The sequence below is a fragment of the Coffea eugenioides genome, chromosome 2 (genome assembly GCF_003713205.1).
Source record: "Coffea eugenioides isolate CCC68of chromosome 2, Ceug_1.0, whole genome shotgun sequence".
Taxonomy (NCBI): Eukaryota; Viridiplantae; Streptophyta; class Magnoliopsida; order Gentianales; family Rubiaceae; genus Coffea; species Coffea eugenioides.
Genome location: NC_040036.1, coordinates 73,104,202 through 73,126,049, shown reverse-complemented (window position 1 = coordinate 73,126,049; position 21,848 = coordinate 73,104,202). Strand labels below are relative to the sequence as shown.

At 35.4% G+C, this 21,848-nt stretch overlaps 1 protein-coding gene across 1 annotated transcript; it reads right to left on the bottom strand.

Annotated features, from left to right (window-relative positions):
- Positions 1-898: 898 nt before the first annotated feature.
- On the bottom strand, positions 899-11,337 carry LOC113761452 (mitochondrial Rho GTPase 1). The gene is made up of 15 exons (XM_027304446.1): positions 11,247-11,337; positions 10,831-11,071; positions 10,076-10,208; positions 9,729-9,878; positions 9,048-9,224; positions 8,662-8,913; positions 8,235-8,303; positions 7,204-7,259; positions 6,482-6,563; positions 5,270-5,481; positions 5,086-5,158; positions 4,106-4,218; positions 3,465-3,615; positions 2,373-2,559; positions 899-1,343 (listed from the first exon to the last, which is right to left on the bottom strand). Exons 2-15 carry the CDS (start codon positions 11,052-11,054, stop codon positions 1,270-1,272), a joined length of 1,953 nt encoding a protein of 650 aa, XP_027160247.1. The 5' UTR covers positions 11,055-11,071; positions 11,247-11,337; the 3' UTR covers positions 899-1,269.
- Positions 11,338-21,848: the final 10,511 nt, after the last annotated feature.

Sequence of the window (21,848 nt, the reverse complement as noted above, 5' to 3'; positions counted from 1 at the left end):
TCTGATAAGAACTTGAACCCTGTAAAGTGCGTCTAAGTCTAAACAACAATTCTCTTGAGCGAGTGCGACTGCACCAATAATCGCACCAGAAATGCTGGAGTCTGACGGTTGCACAGATTACGTGGAATTCCCAGACGACATCTGATATCATACGGATCCATCCCAGGAGAAGCTAACAAATATATTGATAGAGAGACCCACGAGATAAACTCAAGAAGCAAATCGACAGAACAATAGAGGTGTCTATGATTTCTCCATTTCGCACCTTAGATCCTTTTTTTTTTAATTAAAATAAATCAAACGATAAAAAGAATAAGTTAAAACTGATTACCAGAAGATGCTGAAAATTTAGCGGTTTTTCAACTTCAAAATTTCAGTAGTTTTCAATTATAGCTTATCCAGGAGGAGGCACCGCCTTCCAACAACTTTGGCATCAAGGCTTTTTCCATGTATGTGAAATTTGTACCATCCAGAAATTCAATTCCAGGGAGCTAAAATTCTTAGAGACCAATTCAATTTGCTGTACATTAATTAACGGGGGTACACCAATCAACAAGAAATTAAAAGGGCACAGTCAATCTTGACAATCAAGCGATAGAAAGATCCACTTCCCTTGGTTTGATCCAAAGCAACTATCAAATAAACTTGGCGTAGAGAAAATTCTCATCCACTTTCCCCTATCCATTCAATTACTCACCATCATGAGTCTGATATACAGCTGTTCCCGCCTTATCTACACAAATCAACAACACAGCTACACATTACTACTACAATTCAGAAGAGTTTGCCGTATTTATTATTGAGTATGGCCACCTTCATTTCCAGCGTAAGCAGGGAAAACTCAAAACACCTTCAAGAGTGAGAAAGGCAATGCCTAGAACACAAGGAACATATAGAATAGCGAACGTAACTCATTTGAATAAAAAGATATCACTAACTGTTTTGAAAGTATAAATCAATCAAAATTTTAGTCTTATAAATCACATCTCTAGTTACACATCCACCATGCTGCCTCCACCACCATTTTTCCACTTGGGAAACCTATACCTAGCGAGTAGTCATTACAATAGTAGGCCAAACGTAAAAAACCTACTTCAGAACAGCCAAACACAGAAGCATCAACATGGAGAACTAATCTTCCAAATTCTCCAGAAACTATTTCAGACGAAACACACAAGCTTCCATCTAAATGCTAGATTTGAAGCAGAACGCCTTTTTTTCTTTCAGAATAAAACATTACGAGAAAAGAAGCAAGTGCCCTTCACCAATTTAACTGGATGAATTCCTTCTTGCAGCATAAACACGGTAAGCAGCCAGGCCAACAACAGCAACTGCAGCTCCAACTATAAATGAAAACTAGCAATTAGTATTGTTGAAAGAAAGAACATGAATAATCTCTACTTGCATTTCTTGGCAAGTTCAAGCCTAGCCTGGACAAAAAGGTTAACTGGCCAAGTCAAAACAGGCAATGAGTCAGAGGGCTTCAAACCATGTCCCCATTTCTCTTAAGAGTATCATCACATCCCTCAAAAAAAAGATTATCACCACATGACTGAGGCTAAAACTACTAAGACCTCTCTTTCAAGAAAAATGACCTAACTTTACAATTCAGGCAGAAGGGTTGGAGTTTTGATGGTCTCTTTTAGTAATGCCCTTAAATGTTTTACTCACAGATTTATAAACTTTCTTTTGGACTATTATACGCTTAAAATTTTGAGAACAATCTAATGCATGAAAGATGTTGACTCTACAAGTGTCATCAAAACAAATATAGTCAAGACAAAGAAAACGACAGAGAAAGGTCTGTATTTGTATATACATCTACTATAGGAGTACATACTGTAAACATAAACAATTGTGGAATAGAGTGTCTTTCTGTATAGTCTAAAACTCGAGAATTAACATTGTCTTAACCGAAATTAATTCCATCAAATCTGTTTTTAATGGTAATAAGACTATATAAAGAATGAATTGCAGGGGAAAAGGAAACAAATAGCCTTAGTAGTTGGACACTCCTATGTGCAGGACAAAAACTGAAAATCTCAGCCAAGCAAGTAATATGCCAATTCTCCTTTGGGCCATTATTTGACAGATAGCCTAGATTAGCTAGATCAGACCCTGAAAACTCATGCATGGTGTTGATAAGCTACTTTATTTTAATTCTGTACATGTTTCAACTCAAGGTAGAAGCACATTCTTCTGACAAAGAACTTCTTGTCAAACTCAACGAATGGAGATAACAATAAAACCTTAAGCAGGCCAAGCATATATAGTCAATTCTGAGATACCAAAAGTTCTGATTAAAAGAGTCTCCAAAAGATCAAAGTTATAAGATAGATGACAAAACAAGTACTTCAGATTTGTCCAGATACCTGATACAAACATTAAAGAGCGACTGATTAACCGATGATAATGTTTGCGGCTTTTTCCTGCTTCAGTCTCAGGGATACTCAAATGGGGGTGTTCTGCTGCATTTACAATCCTAAGGAATATATTACTCAAATCTCCTAGCTTTGTGCTGATTGGTATAGGAGCCTCAATCCCCAAGTCCTGGCTAACCTAAAAAAGTAACAAGCAAGAACTCGAGCTCAGACAAAAAATGACAATAAAAAGGAGAAATCTAGCCATACTAATCTCAAAAGCAGCTGAAGGACAGAGAAAATCATTGATCTCAACAAAAAAGATGTTTCATCACTAATATTTTGGCCTACGCAAAAATCACCAGCACCAGTTAAAAATTAATGCTAAACTGAACTTTCGTGGGTTTAAAAAAAGAAATAAATCAACCAAAAATTGGGGAAAATTTTGGAGATTTATTCAACCCAGCATTAATTAAGTTTGACCAATCATCTCAATTAGGAAGTTAGGAAAAGAAATGGGGGAGGAAAAAAAGTCGATTTTGGTACACACTTTTGGGAAAAAAAAAACACCTGAAATCTTAATTGTGCACAAAAAAATGCCACCAAAAATCATGCCCACAGAGATTTACTAGCTTCAAAAGTTTTTGGACACTTTAAGTAAAATTGTGAGGATATCCCAGAACACAACATCCCATAAACCGCTTAAATGATCCCTACATATCCACTGTAGGACAGACTGCTGGGATTCTACAATCTTGCCCCCTGAAGATGAAACATCTTCTGGCCCCAAATACAGCATATAGGCCCAAGTCTTCAAGATCAGACAGGACTGCCTCGATAATAGCTAAAAAGAAACACTACATGAATATTACAAACATTCAATAAGAATAGCCCTGTCAAGCACTACACAGATATCACCAATCCTAAGGATTGTACTGATTTATGCATACACCACTACTACAAAGTATGAATTGATGGCAAATCCTGCTACGCTCACTAAATGCCACATCCATATCAATACCTTAACTAGCTATCATCATACTTTATATTTGCAATGAATAAAAAAGAACCTCAAGAAATAGTACGAGTATAAAGGTCTTATACCCTCGTTGAATTTTGTATTTCAGTCACAAATGATTCAAGATCATCTTTAGCAGCAACAATAAGGCAAGGAACCTCATAGCCAGTAGCTTCCCCATGACTAGCTACATCAAGCAGCAATTCAGTTGCCCTCTTCCATGAAGATTCACGAGTACTGCAAAAGAGCACCCATTCAATTAAAATCAAATGTCAATGATGTGCACCATGACAAATTGTACTTTCTCATGACATCAGACTATCTAACAGTCATACACACATATACCTAGAAAAGTTCTTCAAAATCGTACTAGTATACATTGTCTGCATACAGAAATTAAGGGTATTTCCAAAGAATTTCCGTCGTGTGTTCAAACAAATAACTTGTTAACCTTGAGGATTGACATGACATATAGGAATGGGGTCTATGTCAGGAGATAAAGCAGTAGTCTTCAAACAAAGAACGTTAAGCAGATGTTAAGACACCTTAGGTACACAAATTAAGCATTTATGTTACCAAATTGATACCCAAACCTTAATGCATTTATTCAACATTATATCTCATACAGAAAACCTAATAGAGGAAAAACATCAGGTAGAACGACTACTTTGGCATCAAAACAAAGAAAATGGTATCCCTAAACCAGACTACAACGTTTTCCAGCTACCTGTCATGGACAAATACTGCAACATCACATGCTGCCAAAGCATCCTTACTAGATAGCAGATTGTGCACACCATCCTCTGGAATCTCACGTAACACAAGATTTTTTCTTATTCCCTGCCAGAATGTATACATACAATTTATCATTCCCCCAGTGGAAAGTAGCAAAACCAAACACATACAACAGACAAACCACACAAAGGAAAAAAAGAAGGTTACTTAAGTACTAGCTGCTTTCCCCACTCCTTAACACTTCGCAGAAAAGTTCATCCAAGGTTCAATCATGCTTCAATTCACAAGCATCATAGTTGAAGCTTGAACAAATTACAAGGCTTTTTGAACCTGCTCTACAACCCAACATAACATTCTTTGCTCAAGTAATTCTTAAGTTCCTTAGAGAAAATATCCAAGCATTCATTCTTTCCTTTAGCAAGAAATATCTGTACCGTTATAACATATGTAAGAGGGTTGAGAGGCAAATAATTTATGAAATAGAGAAGTTCCAGTCGCTAACTCTTCTAAATTAGCACTACCTTGTACCCTTCTAACCATACGAGTACGATATGCTTTATGGCACATATACAATCATTTCTTAGGTGTTTCATTTGTTAACTTGCTTTATTTCCAAAAAAATGCAGAATGATTTGATATCAGACCAAATTCCAAAGTATTTTGACATTTAATTAGTCAGTTACCGGATGATCAACCTGCAAACTTCTTCAAGATTTCACCCTCTTTTTAATTTTCTCCCCCTTTTCTTTTGGGAGATTATATATTAAAAGGTGAAATTCCCAACTATATGTCAACATCATTCATGATCCACATTGGTAAACGTTCATCTCTTAGATTCTATCACATGCTTTGATAATGTTCAGCAGCACACAGAGAGAGATGCATGTCCTCAGAAGATCCTTTGTGATGTTCTTTTCCTGGTTATAATGATCGCAAGTTAGCAAACTGCCAAGTTTATGGAACCAAACTTACCCCAGGTTGATCAACAATATGCGCAGCATAGTTGTTATCATTGGTAGTCGGAACATATTCTCCAGGAAAAGGCCTGCATATAAATAGCATTTACATGTTAACAAGTAAACATTTGCAAATAAATAAGCTTAACTAATGAAATTGAGCAAATCAATTTCATCTATAGAGATACTAAAAAAAGAACCTTCCAATGAAGGAATTCAATAATGCAGACTTTCCAGCCTCTTTGGGCCCAAAAACAAAACACTGATACACATTTCTGTCTGAGTGTTGCTTTTTGCGATCTAAACGTCTTCTCCGAGTAACACGGATGGCAGTTGAAGCATCACCAGCATATCCAATATATATGAGATACTCAACACAGCGAATTGGATCCAAAAGTGCCATAAGAGCCCACTGCATTCCAATCCATAATAAAAGATTTGGAACATGAGTTACTTGATGAAACTATAAGATGTATACTTCAATGGTGACATATTTTATACAATATTAATGACAAAAGATGTCATCCTAAATTTTCAATACTGCTACCTAAGAACTACATAAATATAACCAGGATGAACTGTTAAAATTGAAAAGAATAAATGTGACAATGCCAACTCAACGAGTTGACCCTTCTGGGGATATAAATGACCAGTTCTAGATCAAAGCCCGCTCCACCAAATGTAACAATTAGAGTGTAGAATGAAAACTAAGAAAAAAGCAAACCAAACAAGTATGCAATAACAAGATTCAATTATTCCTCTTTTACCTGCTGAAGTATACCATTAATTACAAGGAACTTTTTGTTCAGAAGTCAGATTTTAATAAACTAATAGTTAAGTTCTTAGATCATACTGCAAGCAGTTAGTTAAAGATAAAAAGATCAACAATCGACAAAGATATTGCAATCTCATATTTAGAATGCTAAAGTTATAGTTCCAAACTAACAGCAACATCTTTAGTAAAAAGGTCATATTTCAATATCACACCATGGCAGGCAAAGATCAGGGCATAGTTGCATTCCAAACACCATTCGTTACGAATTTGGTGTCTGCTTGACTCCATGCAAAGAAGGTGTGGAGTCCTCTAGGCTGCTAATGAAAATAAATTGGTCTCAGCTATTAAATGAAGTGGTCAAGAAAACATGTCTTGTATAGGCTTGAAATCCTCTAACCAACTCTCATACTCTCAACTCAAAATTGAAATCTTGTCATGTGTGGTTGCAAATGCAATCCCATGCATTAGTGGACTAGCCTTTAACCTATTAAAATCACCAATACAATGCTTCCTAATGCTCTGCATGTAAAATATTGTTAAAACATAAAATGGCACAAATTTTTGAAGTAACACAGATTCTCGTGACAAAAGTGTCTATCAGAGTGTACTATAAGAAATGAGGGAATGGAGTACTGACCTTAGACAAAAAGCCATCAATTGTAAGCCCACCAAGGGCATTTTTTTCACCAGCATCTCTATAGGGTGCTTCATTCCATGGACTGAATATAAAGGGAAAAATTAGATGATAAATGAACATGAACTTATTAACCTAAAAATATAAAATCATGTTCTGCTGTTCAAAAGATTGATATTGCAAATAAGAGAAATCACATGTTTTCAGAAATCAACAGATGTTTAAGAAAGATGCAAGGGAAATCAAATAAATTGATATAAAGAGTGTTTCATATGCAGTTTAAATCCTAATGGCTCAAAACAAGGTAAAGTGTTAGATACCCAAAAATGGGGGGTTGTTATAGGGGTTGTCACATTTGGCATCAGGCCATTAGCCAGGGTGTTGGATGAAACTTAGGTGAGGATTGGACATACAGCAGAAGGAAGAAAATTGACGGGTTACCGCACAAATTATGCTAATGAGAATATATCTTCTAAATTGTGTAGCACTGGCACAGATATTTTCGTTAAAAAAAAAAATTTGTTTGTATAACATTTCAGAGATTAACCCATAGACTAGTTGATGCCAAATTCATTAACCACTGTGATTGATATCATGTTACTTCCACAGAAGCGAAGGATGTCATAGTTAAAGCGGAATGAAAGCATGCTTGGACTCCAAGGCAAAAAAAGTAGGTTTTAGTTAAAGCACCAGCGAAGTTGAAATATTGAACAAAATCAAATTACTTTTCTGGTGCAGTTGAGAACAAATCTTCAACTTCAGGGGCTCTGAGAGATCCATCCTGATGGAAATCAGAAACAATATTCGCAACTGTTATTCAGAATGGATAACCATCAAGTTCAATCACAAAATATTAGTCGAACCAAATTCTCAACTATGACTGAACATCTTTACAAATCAAGACAATAAAAAATCTAGACACTGATATCTACATTGGATATGCATGCTGTTCACAAAGTAAAACAAAATGGTTGACGTAAAAGCACATAGAAGATGTATACACTTAAATAAAATAAAATAAAATAAAAGAGATAAATGCATGCATGCATACATGTATGCACAAAAATCATATTATACACATGAGCTCTTTAATATACATATATATGTGCACGCGTGTGGCAGAAACATCAGCTTATCTACCAAAAAATCATAAGAATAAGTATCAGCAGCATTCAGAGACCAAAATACAAAATCAAAATCATGTCAAAATTGATAACCAACCACCATTTAGCTCATGCAACCAACACATCATACCAAGCACGAACCAGAGGCTCAGTGAATGAATTGCTTGCCCTATTACAGCTTGTTAAATATCCAAAGAGAAAAAAAAGGTCCATCAGCTGGCTAGTCAACCTGTCTGCAAAAGCTAGTTTGCACAAACCCCTATAGAAACCCTGTAGCTCGGCAGAGCAGTCTTGTAACCCACTACCTATAAATGTACATGTTTTGTCTTGCAGTTTATAACCATTTCATGTAACACAAATGACATAATGAACATGTACACTGGCAGTTGGAATACAAGTCCGCATAGCAGGGCTACAACAAGCATCAGCTATGACATTAAAATTGACATTACATAATCTGTGAATTGTATAGATTGCAGTGATGCAAAGGACAATCTCAGAATCATTGCAAACCTGAACTTCTTCAATTTGATGACTTAACATGACTCAACATGTGATCATTACAAACTATCAGATGCAAAATATGCATGTAAAATAGCTGCAGAAGTGAAGAAGAGATAGCTTGAACATACACCATCAATGTCATATGTGAAGAAAATTGTCCTCAGAAAATCCACAGCTTCATTTGTCAGCTCCACACTCTACAGAAATAAGAGAGTAACCATCAGTAATTTAATAAGAAACAATGGCAAAAAATAACCAAAATAGTACATAAAAGGTGTCATATGCGTCTGTGTATACAAGCACTGCTGTGAAGAATACAAGCATAGATGTCAAATCAAAGATCAGAAACACAAAAACCAAATTTTGACACTGCAGAAGGTAAATCTATCGGGTGGAAATCATTTGTATCTGGATTCTGTTGTTAGTACATAAATAATTAATATACCATTCATGAAAAAAAATTAACATGTAGTAAATGAGCAAAAGGAAAGATGCATGCAAAGAAAAGAATTACAAGTGGCCAGAATAATCAAATTTGACTGAAGGAAAGTGTACCTGGTCAGGATGTTTTTTGATTGGAGGAGGAAGCCTATCATCACTGAGCCTGATTTCATTATTATAACCAAATTTTCTTAGAACAGTCCATGTTGTCTCCAAACGCCCCTTCTCTATAAAAAGAGCATGCAGGAATAGAAATCCAGTCAATGTAAGACCACGTTCACTCACGCCTTCAGCCAATTTCTCTTGCACAACCTTCTTAACACCAACTATTTCAGCAGGTTGTAGAGGAGCATTGAAGCACTTGACCTACAGGCAAGCACTGACAGTTTCTTAAGAACCCAAAGCACAAGCTTTAATAAAGTTTGTGGATCCATATTAAAATGCTTGAAGGCATACAGAATCACTGTTAATCAAAACTCACAAAAGATAATAATCATGACCTGAAAATCATTCAGCTCTTCATCACTAAGGGCACCATCCCTGTCCTGATCACACAGAATGAATATCCTTTTCAAAGCCCTCACACAACGGGGTTTAAGAGTTTGTGCTTCTTGATCAAACAATGGTGCTGTTGGGTGAAGGACAGCTTTTTGGGCATAGTAAAACACCTCAGGAACCTGCAAACATGCAAATATGAATTACAAGCCTATACTCTCCTCTTTGTGATATTTGAAGAATCATTTAAAATAATCCTGTATCAAAATGTTCAGTGACTCTTCTAACAAAAATGTGTTATTTCCAGCACAGTCCCCCCCCCCGGGGCTTTTTTTTTTAAAACCCCTTTTCTTCAAATCTGAAATATGGTTCTGATTCATATAATTTTCGTGTTCCTGGGTATTTAGGGCCTAGAGAATAACAGCTGCCCTTGCAGCCTGAACAAGCCATATTCAGTTCCCACCTTTAACAATTAGATGGATCCAAATATTCCACAGCACAACCTATTGAATAAATTCATGATTTTATGACTGAAATATTAAGCTTCTTACAATTTCTCTTCATGAACTTAAATTATAGGTATACCGTAAGCCTCCAAAATCATACAGGATGCCAAGCATCAAAATGCAACAACAGTACAATCCTGTATGGGATGCTAAAAGCATGCATTTGCCAATGAAATTTACCTGAATAAACTTTAATGCGGAACATTCTATACAAGTTTCAATCTCCCGAAACTGTTGCATTATAGGCGACATAACCTGCTCCAGACTGACTGGATAGTCATCATCGCGCTTATCTAGCATGCAGCCAACCACAATAACAGGAACCCTCACCTACTCATAACAATAAACATTCAGAATCAGAAAGGTGAAAGCTAGAGAGCACATGAAAATTGATCCTGATAATTAAGAGACAGTTGCCAGGTATTTGTTTCAAAAGCAATTTTACCTTATCAATTTTCCTATTTATATTCAATTTATAAAAAAAACACCTTCGGGCAATTTTGTGAATATGCATCTCATGCACAAACCTCTATACGGCGAAGCTCAGGAAGCCAGAAGGTACTCAATCTATCCAAAGTTTCAGGTCTATCGCAAGCATAAGTTAGTATAACAGCATCAGCTCTCCTCAATTCTTCAACAAGTTTACCTCTGTTTTCAGTGCTGCATGAGATGAAAAGGAATAACATAAAATCAGATCCAAAATATCAAATTTTAACAAAATAATAAACAAGTATTCCAATAAGAACACAAGAAACATAATGAAGAAATATCCACATACATCAAGAAATTTTTATCCAAATAGATATGTAAAAGCAATCTTTTTAATAAATAAGCACATCTTTGTGCATTGCCATTCTTTACACCTACCGTTGCTCAACAAATACCAAACTGATTGGACAACAAAAAAACACAAGTTGACTAAGAAATCAAATCAAGACACCAACTTTAACAGGTCTTCGATCACCATTGGCATAAAAATCTCAAGCAATACTAATTAGGTTATATATATCTCGAGCCTTGGCATAATACAGAACTCTGTGCTCTCCGTCTGATAGACACATTGCACTAAACTTCGTACATACCACTATTCTCACAACTAAACCTAATCAATAATCAAAATTAAAAAAAAATTGATGAACACATGCATAAATGAAAACCAGAAGGTAACAGAAATAAAAACAAATTGCAATAAAATGTACTCAAAACCCTACTTAACAGTTTATGAACATAAAACCTACTACATACACGTAACTGAACGCGTATGAAACAGTAGAGTTACGACCTTGAGGATGTATCGACGACGGTGACGGGGACACGATCGGGAAACATATCATCGGGAAGCCTAGTCGGCGGGAGAACAGAAAGAACACTAGGCGGAAAAGCATCAGCGGCGGCCGTCAGAATTAAGCTCGACTTGCCAGTCTTGGCGTCACCGGCGACCACAATACGGACGCCGGCGGCACCGGTGGGATTCCACCTCGTAGCATTAGCACCGCCTCCGGCCATTCACTTAACAAAATGAACTGTAAAGAACAAAAACAAAGGAAAAAAAAACCCCAACTTTATGAGATTGAGATTGACGATTTGACAGCTCCTACAGCCCTAATTCTCAGTAAAGTTTATTCCTTATTTTCGACGTATCATAAATATAACATATAAGAGATGTATAGATACATGGCTATAAATACAAGGGTTTACCTTGCAGATGAGAAAAAAGGGAGGCTTGAAACTTGGGGAAGAAGAATTATATGTCGAAAAAATAGTTCAAAAGAGGGTTTTTGAGTTGCAGTAGGGTTATGGCCTTTTCTTAAAAAAAAAAATTGTATATACTTTTCAACTTTTTTCTTGTGTTTACTTTCTCTAGTGAAAGTAGTGAAAGAAGACAGGTAAATTGATGGACTTCCTCTAAATACAAATGTGAAAGATTTTATTTATACCTGAGGTTAATAATATAAATTAAAAGACGGTTCACATTTTGATTTTTAGGAGTGTTCATATTTATTTCTATCATTTAAACGTATAATATATTTAAAGTCGCTCTGAACTCCACAAATATTACATGATTATAATATTGGTGCAATTTACTTGTTTATTGATAATATTTAACATTTAAGAAGGATTATATATTATTCCTAGCATAATACTGGGTGCAAGTCGAGAAAATGGCAAAAATGTTAAACAATGGAATGGTCTAATTATTGAACTCTTTTCTTTTTTTTTTTGTTAAAATGATCACTTAACTCCTTAAATTTGATTTTTTTAGCTTATTCTCTACTAATCAACCAAGCATGGCTTGAATTTTAAGATATTTTTGCCCTTGAGAACCTATGATCTAGAAGACTCGTTTTTACAGAGAAGGCAATTTCAATGACCAGACCATGCCATTTTACATGGTTTAGAGATCATTTTTACCGTTTACTCAAATTACTATTTATCATATTAGTATGATAATTCACAATTTTAAGGTAATTCGTAAATATTTTTAACTTTTAAATTTGTATTAGTAGCCAAGAATAATGATGCGTGTGTTAGCGGAATAAACCACCAAAATTTTGTACTACTTGTACTACATGCAAATAATAATGTTGTTGAACATAAACAAATAGTTCGATTAAAAAAATTGAAAAGTAAGAGCTATCAAATACGTGAAAGTTGAAACAATTGCGCAATTGTTTTGTTCTTAAACCCTCAGCAACTAGAGACGAAAAGACCACATAGCCAACTAGAAACTTGCTTTAGGGGATGAATGAAGCCCCAATTCAATAGTCTAGTCTAACTAGGCTTAAACAATTAACAATGGTTTAACAACATCCCAAGCATTTGGTAACAAAGTAATACCAAAATCCAAAAGCAAGTCACCAATCTTGTATTATATATGTTTGACTACTAGACAAAGCATAGAAAGCAGTCTTGACCGCTGATTTTAGGATTCAAATCCTTAAATCCTTTGTATTGTAATTATATCCAAATGATGTGTAATAGTGTACTCCTTTAATCTAGTTGTGAGTTTTTGTTTCTCCCATGATCTAGTTGGACATTCCTAATATCCTTATATGAGAATGAGTTATAGTCAATGGGGGTTTGAATTTCAACCGCATGGATAGGATGATAGCACGATAGGAGACGTAGGTGCTCAAGTGTTGCTTGGTTTGAGTAATGATCAAGTTCTTGTTCCAGTTGGACTAATTACTAGAGCGTGCGCCAACAAACTCAAAGATCAACTCAACACATTTGTTCACGTTGTTCGTGAGGTGATTGAAGGTTCTAAAGTGGTTGAAGATCTTAATCAAGAAGAACGTTCAATTGTCACGTTGCTTCAAGTGATTCAGCAAGCTAGTCTTTAGAGTCACTTGTTTCATCGTTGTTTTGGTAATTGAATTGGTTGCATACAACTAGCTTTGAGTTGTTTAAATAGCCGAATTATTTAGTTGCTGTTTTGAGTTATTTTTTGTGACTTTTCTACTCATTTTTGAGGTTGTTAGGGTCAGTCAGTTTAGGAAAGTCTTAAGGGCCGAAATAGTCAATTAATTTCCTAGTTGGAGTTCGTTAAGTCTTTTGTCAACTCTATAACAAGAGGCAAAAATGTTTTTTCCAAAAGGATAGACGAAATTTCCAACAAATTAAGAGTTTCTCTCTTCATTTTTTGTGAGCTCCTTTTGAATACTTTAGAGGTTCTCTTGAGTGTTCAATTCTTGGCTTATCAACCAAGAAACACACTTGATTGTGGCACTATTCTACCAAATTTTGGTTCACTAACTTGTTAGGTTGTGGGTTGAGATAATATCAAGAAATTCGCTCCTCAAGGGTTAGATTGGGTCGTAGATTTTTCACTGCCAAACTGGAATATCACCATTATAATTCGGGCCTGTTGATTATGAGATTCGTATGCAATGGAGATTATATCAGTTGGCATCAGAGCAAGGTTGATGGTATTCAGGTTATATCCCTTTTAATTCGAGCTTTTGAGTCTTATTCTTGATTCATAGTTTGTGTTTGAGTTTTGTTTTCATTCGATTAATCCAGTAAAAAAAAAACAAGTCCTAGGGTTTGTCGCGTGGAGTCGTTAGGGTTTCATCTTTGTTGGTTGCTGTCCGAATTTAATTCCTCTTGTTTATCTTCATTTTCTTGTTCCAACTTCTTGTGTTATTATTGTTTTTGTGAATTAGGTGAAGTTTGAGTAAAAAAAAATTGTTCGTATCTAGGGTTTGAGTCGTTAGCTAGTTCTTGGACAAATCCTAGACTGTCTTCTTGTGTTCTTGATTGTGTAAGTTGCAAAAGGAAAAATAGCGAACTGATTTTATACAAATTATTGCAATCTGAAATCAAAACTTGATTTCTTGAAGTTCTTGATTGTCTAAAGCAACAATCTTGAAGTTCTTGAAGTCTTTAGTCGAGATTCTTGAAGATTTGTCAACCCCAAAAACTGTCATGTTCAAATCCGAGAAAATCTTGGACTGTTTAGGGGGGATTAATTTTCAAATTTTGTGTTTCTTGAATTCTGGAAAATATCTTAAATTTTTTAAAGAATCTTGAAGTTTTCTAGGTTTTGGGAACCTTGTGCGATACAAAACTGCACCAAAAAATTCCAACCATCTAGTGCTCATTGTACAAGTTCTTGGCTAGTGATTAGAAAAAAAAAACAACATATCCATGAAATCTGATTCTTGAAAACTCCCAGAATTGAAGCTTGTTTCTATTTAAAGGGTCTTGAATGCTTGGACCATCAAGAAAAACAAACAGCAGCCACCAATCCTTTCCAAATTCCATTCGAATTTGACTAACTAGTACAATTCGAACAAACTGTCTAGATTTTCCTTTAAAATTCGTGACTACAGCTTGTTAAATCCTTGTTATATTGGGAAAAGGGGTATAATTCCAGATTAATCAAGAATTCTCACTGGTTACTTATTTCCTAATTGCTGCAACACGATCAATTGTCGCGTAACTCTTTTGTAATCATTCTTAAGTAGTATTTTTTTTAGTTTCTTGAGTCATTAGTTTCCACTCATTTTACAGTAGTTCCAGCTATACAAATTTGTTCTTAAAGTCCAGAATTTAGTTTCTAAATTTTCAGTTCTTGAGTCGGGTCTTTAGTAATTAGTTTTGTCGTATCACTAGTTGTTCATCGTGTCATTTGTCTAAGTATACTTTCAGCAATATTCCAACTTTGTCGAGTCTAGTTTTTCAGCTTCATTTATATCAAACCGAATCAGATTTAAGTCCAAATTGTTCAAGCGTACTTCGGGTAGGTAAATTTTTCTAGGATCCGTTAGTTTCAACCCATTTTCTCTTGCATCCAACTTAAAGAATCCAATATATCTAGTAGGTTCACAAGCACAAATTGAGTCGAGTTGTTACATATTGAGTCTTTAACAAGTCGATATCTCTCCCATACCAAGCGCTACACTTCTGTAACTATGTTGGTGAGCCAATATGCACTTGAGGAGGTTCTAATTTCTTCAAAGGGGTGCAAACAAGGATTTGAGAGATATTGGTTAGCTTAATAGAGTGATTAGCTATTTGAGTGATACACGAGTGTGAGAGTATACACGTAAGGGAGCGAAGTGAGGATATTTTTATTACTAACAACTTCTGTAAGTTAAATCATCATGTCCAACGGAGGAGAAAGAAGTTCCCAAACCTTTGATTTTAAGCTTTAGGCCAAAGCTTTGAAGGGAGATATCACTAGAATTATGGATCAACGACTAGAAAGAGTGGAGGAACGAGTGGACAGAATAGAGATGTTGCAAACCATATCCAAAGGAAGCCTTGCAAAAGACACCTTGGCATGAATCCAATTATTCAAATTATGAGGATGATATGATCCCTATGCAAGGCAAGAGAAGGAGGAACAATCAAGTTACGGGAGATCCTTTCAAAGCGATTAAGATAAAGATTCCTAAGTTCAAAGGAAGATCTGATCCTGAGGCATATCTTGAGTGGGAGTCCAAGATTGAAATGGTATTTAGGTGCCAAGATTACACCAAGGAGCAAAAAGTCAAGTTGGCCGTCATTGAGTTTTTCGAGTACGCAGTGGTATGGTGGGATCAACTATGCTTGAGTAGGAGACGGAATAGACTTCCAGAAGTTCCTACTTGAACCAAGTTGAAGGGGATTATGAGGTCATGATTTGTGTTGGGGCATTATTATCGAAACTTGTACCAGAAATTACAAACTTTAGTTCAAGGGAGTCAAAATATAGATGAGTACTTCAAGGAAATGAAAGTACTTATACTTCACACTGATGTACAAGAAGACAAAGAGGTGATGATGGCTAGATTTTTAAACAGTTTGCGTCCAAAGATAGCAGAAAGAGTCGAGTTTTAACACTACATGGAGAGTCATCAGCTAGTTGATAAAGTTGTCAAATTGGAGCAAAGGTTCAAGAAGAGGGGACAAACTCAAGTTAATTATAGTGTGCCTTCTCCCAACATTAGACAAACGAATACGAGTGAAACAAAATTTCCAACTGCCCCTTTCTCTTCAAAATCGAGAAGTGATGGTGCAAACAAGAACAAATTCGAGATTGCCAAGGGAAGTAATCAATCCAAGTCCAACAACCATCCGCCTAAGGGACGCATACGTGATAATAGATGCTTCAAGTGTCAAGATCGAGATCACATTGCTAACCAATGCTTGAATCAAAGGAGAATGGTAGGCTTACCCAATGGAGACATTGTGACGGACGATGAAGACGAGTATGAAGACATGCCAGCCTTGATTGAGAAGAATGACGATTCTGGAGAAGAATGTGCCTTAGAGGGACAAGTGGGGCTCGAACTAATAGCTCGGAGAGCATTGACCTCACAGATCAAGGATAAGGAAGTGTAATATGAGAACATATTTTATATGCGCTACCTAATAAAAAACAAGCTATGTAACTTGATCATTGATGGAGATAGTTGCACCAACATTGCAAGTGCCCTCATGGTGGATAAATTGAAGTTGTCAACGACTGACCATCTACGACCGTATAAGCTACAGTGGCTTAACAATAGTGGTAAAGTTCGTGTCACCAAACAGGTTCTTATTTCTTCCAAAATTGGTCGATGCGAAGATGAGGCGTTATGTGACGTTGCACTATTGCAAGCTAGTCACATCATACTTAGGTAACCATGGCAATTTGATAAGAAAATTTCTTTTGATGGGGTATTTAACAAATACTCTTTTGTACCTAGAGATAGGAAAGTAACCCTTGCACCTCTTACTCCTAAACAAGCTTATGAAGGCCAAATGAGGTTGCAAAAAGTGTTTAAATTAGAATATGAGGAAAAGAAAAAAAAAGTGAGAAAGTCGAGGCAAAAAAAGAGAGGAAAAAAACAATTCATAACTCGACTAAAAAGGTTACAAATGAGAGTAAAAATGTGTTGATTACAAAAACCAAACAAGTGAGGAAAATAGTGAGTTCTAACCAACTTCTTCTTGTACTTGTATGCAAAGACGTAAAGCTGTCCCATGAAGATTTGGATACTAACTTAACTAGTGAAGTGGTTTCTCTCTTGTAAGAATACGTGGATGTGTTTCCTGATGATGTACCAAGTAGACTGCCCCCTCTTCATGGGATTGAGCACCAAATAGATTTCATTCCTAATGCAACTTTGCTGAATCGATCAGCCTATAAAAGCAATTCAGAGAAGATGAAGGAGTTTCAAAAGCAAGTTGATGATCTTTTGAGCAAAGGGTGGGCGAGAGAAAGTCTTAACCCGTGTGTAGTTCTAGTCATCCTAGTATCAAAGAAAGATGGTACGTGGCACATGTGCACCAATTGTAGAGCTATCAATGGCATTACGGTAAAGTATCGTCACCCAATTCCAAGATTAGATGACGCGTTTGATGAACTTTATGGTGCAGTAATTTTCACTAAAATTGATTTGAAAAACGACTACCATCAAATTAGGATAAAAGAAGGGAATGAATGGAAAACTACTTTTAAAACTAAGTATGAGTTGTACGAGTGGCTAGTTATGCCTTTTGGGTTAAGTAATGCACCAAGTACTTTTTTGCATTTAATGACTCATGCGTTACGCCCGTTCTTAGGTAAATTTATTGTAGTATATTTTGATGACATTTTAGTATTTAAGAAGAGTATTGATGAGCACATAGAGCATTTACGTGCTGTTTTGGACGTGTTTCGAAAGGAAAAACTTTACGCTAATCTCAAAAAGTGTAATTTTTACACTGACAAACTTGTGTTTCTATACTACTTATTAGTGCACAGGATACGTAGGTAGATGAACAAAAGGTTAAGACAATTCAAAAATAGCCAACGCTTATATTCATTGGCGATATTATGAGCTTTCATGGTTTTGCCGGATTTTATAGAAGATTTGTGAAAGACTTCAATACCCTAACTGCCCTATTGACTAAACTTATCAAGAAAAATGAAAAGTTTCATTGGGGAGAAGTACAAGACAAAACTTTTCAAAATTTGAAATACAAACTCTCACACACACCTTTATTATCCTTACTTAACTTTTTAAAGATATTTGAAATTGAATGTGATGTTTCATGTATTGGGATTGGTGCTGTGTTGATTCAAAAAGGGAAGCCGATTGCTTATTTTAGTGAAAAGTTGAATGGTGTGATTTTGAACTACTTTACATATGACAAGGAACTCTATGCCTTAGTTCATGCATTATAAGTATGGTAGTATTATTTAACACCAAAGGAATTTGTGATTCATACGGATCATGAATCTCTTAAATATTTATAGGTACAAAATAACTTGAGTAAGAAACATGCACGATGGATCTCATTTGTTGAATCCTTTCCATATGTGATTAAGTATAAAGTTGGTAAGACACATATTGTGGCTGATGCATTATCACATAAGTATTCTCTCATTACTACTTTGGATGCTAAGTTATTTGGATTTAAATTAATTAAAGAGGTTTATGCTAATGACCATGACTTTGAAGAGGTTTATGTGACATGTAGTAAAACTGCTCAAAGTAAGTTCTACCTTTCTGATGGCTATTTATACTACGTACATAGGTTATGTATACCTTCTAGTTTAATTCTTGAACTGTTGGTAAAAGAGTCGCATAGTAGGGGTTTAATAGGACACTTTGGTGTCGCTAAAATGTTTCACATTTTGCAGGAACATTTCTTTTGGCCACATATGAAGCGTGATGTAGAGAGGATAGTGGAACGATGCGTGACGTGGAAGCAAGTCAAATTTAAGGTACGCCCTTACGGTTTTTATACACCTTTACCTATTCCTCAAGAACCGCGGATATATATCTCCACGGATTTCATCATTAATTTACTTAGGTTTAGACATGGCAATAATTCTATCTATGTTGTTATTGACCGATTTTACAAAATGACTCATTTTGTTGCGTGTTATAAGATCGATGATGCATCTCATATAACTAACTTGTTCTTTAAGAAAATAGTGAGATTGTATGGCATACCTAGAACTATAGTTTCTGACCAAAACGTAAAATTTCTTAGTTAATTTTGGAAGACTCTATGATTTAAATTGAGAACCAAGTTGTTGTTATTCTCTACTTCTAGTCACCCTCAAACAGATGGCTAAATGGAGGTGATCAATAGCACCTTGTCTACCTTGTTGCGTGACATTATTAAAAAGCACCTTAGGAATTGGAAGGAGTGTCTATCTCATGAAGAGTTTGCTTACAATCGTACTATGTATTCTACTATTTGATTCTCGCCATTTGAATTCATTTATGATTTTAATCCATTGACACGTCTGGATTTAGTTCCTTTATCTATGAGCGTATTAGCTTAGATGGCAACAAAAGCGCTGAGTTTGTTAGGCATTTACATGAGAAGGTACGTTCCAATATTGAAAAACATACTATTCAATGCACCAAACATGCTAATAAGGGGCGTCAAAATATGGTGTTTGAATTTGGTGATTGGGTCTGGTTATATATGCATAAGGAGCGTTTCCCAATTCAACGCCGCAACAAGTTGCTACCATGTGGAAATGGACCGTTTCAAGTGTCAGAATGTATCAAGGACAATGCCTACAAGCTTGAGCTATCAGATTAGTATGGTGTTAGTGCTACATTCAACGTTTCTGATTTGAGTCCTTTTGCTGTAGATGACGTTTTTAATTTAAGGACAAATCCTTCTCAAGAGGATAGGAATGATAACACGATGGGAGACGTGGGTGCTCAAGTGTCGCTTGGTTCAAGTAATGATCAAGTTCTTGTTTCAGTTAGACCAATTATTAGAGAGCATGCCAAGAAATTCAAAGATCAACTCAACATATTTGTTCATGTTGTTCGTGAGGCAATTGAAGGTTCTTAAGTGGTTGAAAATCTTAATCAAGAAGAACGTTCAATTATCATGTTGATTCAAGTGATCCAGCAAGCTAGTCTTTATAATAACTTGTTTCGTCATTGTTTTGGTAGTTGAATTGGTTGCATTCGGTTAGATTTGAGTTGTTTAAATAGCTGAATTATTTAGTTGCTATTTTGACTTATTTTTCTTGACTTTTCTAGTTAGTTTTGAGGTTGTTAGGGTTGGCTAGTTTAGGAAAGTCTTAGGAGCCGAAATAGTCAATTAGTTTCCTAATTGGAATTGGTTAATTATCTTGTAAACTCTATAACAAGAGGCAAAAATGTTTTTTCCAAGAGGATAGACGAAATTTCTAGCAAATTAAGAGTTTATCTCTTAACTTTTTGTGAGTTCTTTTTGACTACTTTAGAGGTTCTTTTGAGTGTTCAATTCTTGACTTATCAATCAATAAATGCACTTAATTGTGGCGTTGTTCTATCAAATTTTGGTTTGCTAACTTGTTAGGTTGTGGGTAGAAATAATATCAAGAAATTAGCACTTCGGGAGTTAGATTGGGTCGTAGGTTTTCCGCTACCAAACTTGACTATTACCATCATGATCCAGACTTGTTGATTACGAGATTCGTATGCAACGGAAATCTTATCATAGGGACTTTTTGGGAATGTGGAATATTGTGTAGTTCTTTAAAAACTTTTAGTACAACTGAGGGGACCATGTGTTTAGGTATATTTATCAAAATGCCTTCATTTTGGTACATTTAAAGTTTTGATTTATGAAAACATTTAGGTATTTCTAGAATATGGAATTATTTTGCAACTGTTTTTGCATCAAGTACAACTCATATAAGTTTTTGTATTGGTGTAATTATTGAAATAGTGTTATAGACACATTTAATTGAAGTGTGATTTTTTGTTGTGCAATTAACACAAAAATATATTAACACGTTACTATAATTAGCTGTTGGAGGGTATTCTTTTGTCTGAAATAACTTATGTCTCCTCTTGAACGATTTTCAACTGACATCTATAGGGGTCTTTTGGGAATAGTAAAATTATAAAATCATTCATAAAATAAAGTGCATAAGTGTGTGTTGCAATTAGAATATACTATTATTAATTTTGTCATATTTGATGATTATTTCTTTTCAGAATGTACTATGATTTGTCCAATGAAAAATTCTTTTTAACCACAGGCACCAAACACCTACACGATGCGCGCACACTCTCTCCTAAAAAGTTAGAATAGGAATAATGTATAAATTTTACCAATTGACCAAAAAAAAAAATCCATAGGAGTTCCCTTGTGCCAAAATTGATTGAGTTTTTTCTTTTTTTTTTTCTTTTGTAAGTGGGAGGTTTTGAATTCAAGAATTCTCGTACTTACAATTTTTTTCACCTTACCATCCAACCCGACCCTTCTCCAAATTGATTAAGTTGACAAATCTAATCCCTACTTAAGAGTTCGCGAAATAAAATTAAAACAAACTTGATTATCTTTAGTATTGAAAAATGAATCAAACTACTTAATATTTGAATCGAGTTTATCTTGGTAAGAGATAGTTCGAATTTAGTTCGCCAACTAGTCAAGTTAAAACTGAATAGTGTTTTATATTCGATAACATTCAAATTCAATAAAAACACTTATTCAAACTCGGTTCGATAAATAAATAAGTCAAGTTTGTTAAAATAATCAAAGAAACTTGAACATTAGAATGTTGAATTTGATTAGGCTTATTTACATCTCTAATTATCTCTCGACTCTCGCATATTGAACCAAGTGAGGCCCGAATTTGGAGTGGAATTCCGTTTTAACTTGACTACACCCGAGATCCTGAACTAGTTTCAAACTATGCTAAAGCCCCATCACGTAATTTGCACTCGAGTCAACCAGCATGTAATTTGTCTGGCGGGCTTTGTGACCCTAGACTAAGCCATTTTTCGTGGGCCTGAGTGACCTAGGCTTCTCCGATTGGGCATTACAAAAACGCATGCGTACGAATTTAAGGTGGTTGTAGCCTTGTAGGAAGAA

Bases quoted from the DNA above. Each gene is read 5' to 3' on its own strand.
- LOC113761452 (XM_027304446.1), bottom strand. From the start codon at position 11,054: ATGGCCGGAGGCGGTGCTAATGCTACGAGGTGGAATCCCACCGGTGCC. The intron at 4,219-5,085 runs GTAAGTTTGGTT...ACATTCTGGCAG, and splicing joins ATATTGTTGATCAACCTGGG to GGAATAAGAAAAAATCTTGT. The intron at 1,344-2,372 runs GTATCTGGACAA...TTTCATTTATAG, and splicing joins CTCTTTAATGTTTGTATCAG to TTGGAGCTGCAGTTGCTGTT.